This window comes from Pterocles gutturalis, unplaced genomic scaffold (assembly GCF_000699245.1).
Source record: "Pterocles gutturalis isolate BGI_N339 unplaced genomic scaffold, ASM69924v1 scaffold21154, whole genome shotgun sequence".
NCBI lineage: Eukaryota > Metazoa > Chordata > Aves > Pterocliformes > Pteroclidae > Pterocles > Pterocles gutturalis.
The window spans coordinates 17,229-18,283 of record NW_010136265.1 but is presented as its reverse complement, the minus strand read 5'-3'; the positions used below and the strand labels follow the sequence as shown (position 1 = coordinate 18,283).

Here is a 1,055-nt window from a genome sequence, read left to right as displayed (position 1 = left end):
CAGGTGAGCCCCTGCATCCTCCCGGGCGAGTGTTTCGGGTGTGGTGGCGTGTGTGGGGTTGGGTAGGGGCTCCTGGAGGAGGAGGAAGGTTTATTAAAAAACAAAAAACCAAAAAATCCCAAAAAAACCACAAACCCAAACAAAAAAAACCCCAAAAACCAACCAACCAAAAAAACCCCACCCCAAAACACCTCCCCCCCCAAAAAAACCCCAAACCAAACCCCCAAAAAACCCCACCAAACAAACAAAAAAAAAACCAAAACACCTCCCCCCCCAAAAAAACCCCAAACCAAACCCCCAAAAAACCCCACCAAACAAACAAAAAAAAAACCAAAACACCTCCCCCCCAAAAAACCCCAAACAAACATAAAAAAAAGAAAAATTAAAAACCCCCACAAAAAAAAAAAAACCACACAAAAAAACCCTCACAACAAATAAACCCCAAACGACAGGGGTGAAAGAGGGACAGGCAGACCAAGGTGTAATGGTAGCTTTGAAAAGAAATAGATAATAATAACAGATTGAAGTTCCCAGGCACTGGGAAAATGGGGATTGGGGCTCCTAAAATAAACTGGTTTCTCCCTAGGACAAAGTAATCCCCTGGCAGAGTTTGTTGTCTTGCTGTGCTGTGGAAATGCGGATGCTGTGAGGCATTTCAACCCAAAATCAGCAGCAGCTTTGGGGAAACTTGGGCTCAAATGGCCACTGAATAAATCAACTTCACGTGTGCTTATATCGGCGGAAACCCACACCCAGAAAACAGCCCTGGATGGCTTCTGGGGAGAAAACTATTTTCCCCAAACAATTTTCAGAAATGGAAAACTTGGGTAAACGAGTGAAATGTGGTTCCAGGGCAGAGGCTGTCCCCATCTCCAAGCCCAGGGTCCGCTCAGCTCTGTTGGGATGTTGGTGTTGGGATGCCGCTGGGTTTCCTGGGCTGCAGCGATGAACCCGGTGAGGATCAGCATCTCTGCTGCCTGCCCGCTGGCTTTGTGCAGGGAGGAACAATGAGGCTCTGGAATGACTAACGGCATCCTCGGCGTGGAGGTGATCCG

General features: G+C 47.6%; 1 protein-coding gene across 1 annotated transcript in view; it reads left to right on the top strand.

Moving 5' to 3' along the window:
- LOXL2 (lysyl oxidase-like 2) overlaps positions 1 to 1,055 on the top strand; it is a gene marked incomplete at its 5' end in the record, with an annotated part of 13,064 nt that overhangs the window by 4,524 nt on the left and 7,485 nt on the right. The window contains one exon of the mRNA XM_010082252.1: positions 4 to 38. Coding sequence (XP_010080554.1) covers positions 4 to 38 — 35 coding nt within the window. The remainder of the gene's footprint in view (positions 1 to 3; positions 39 to 1,055) is intronic.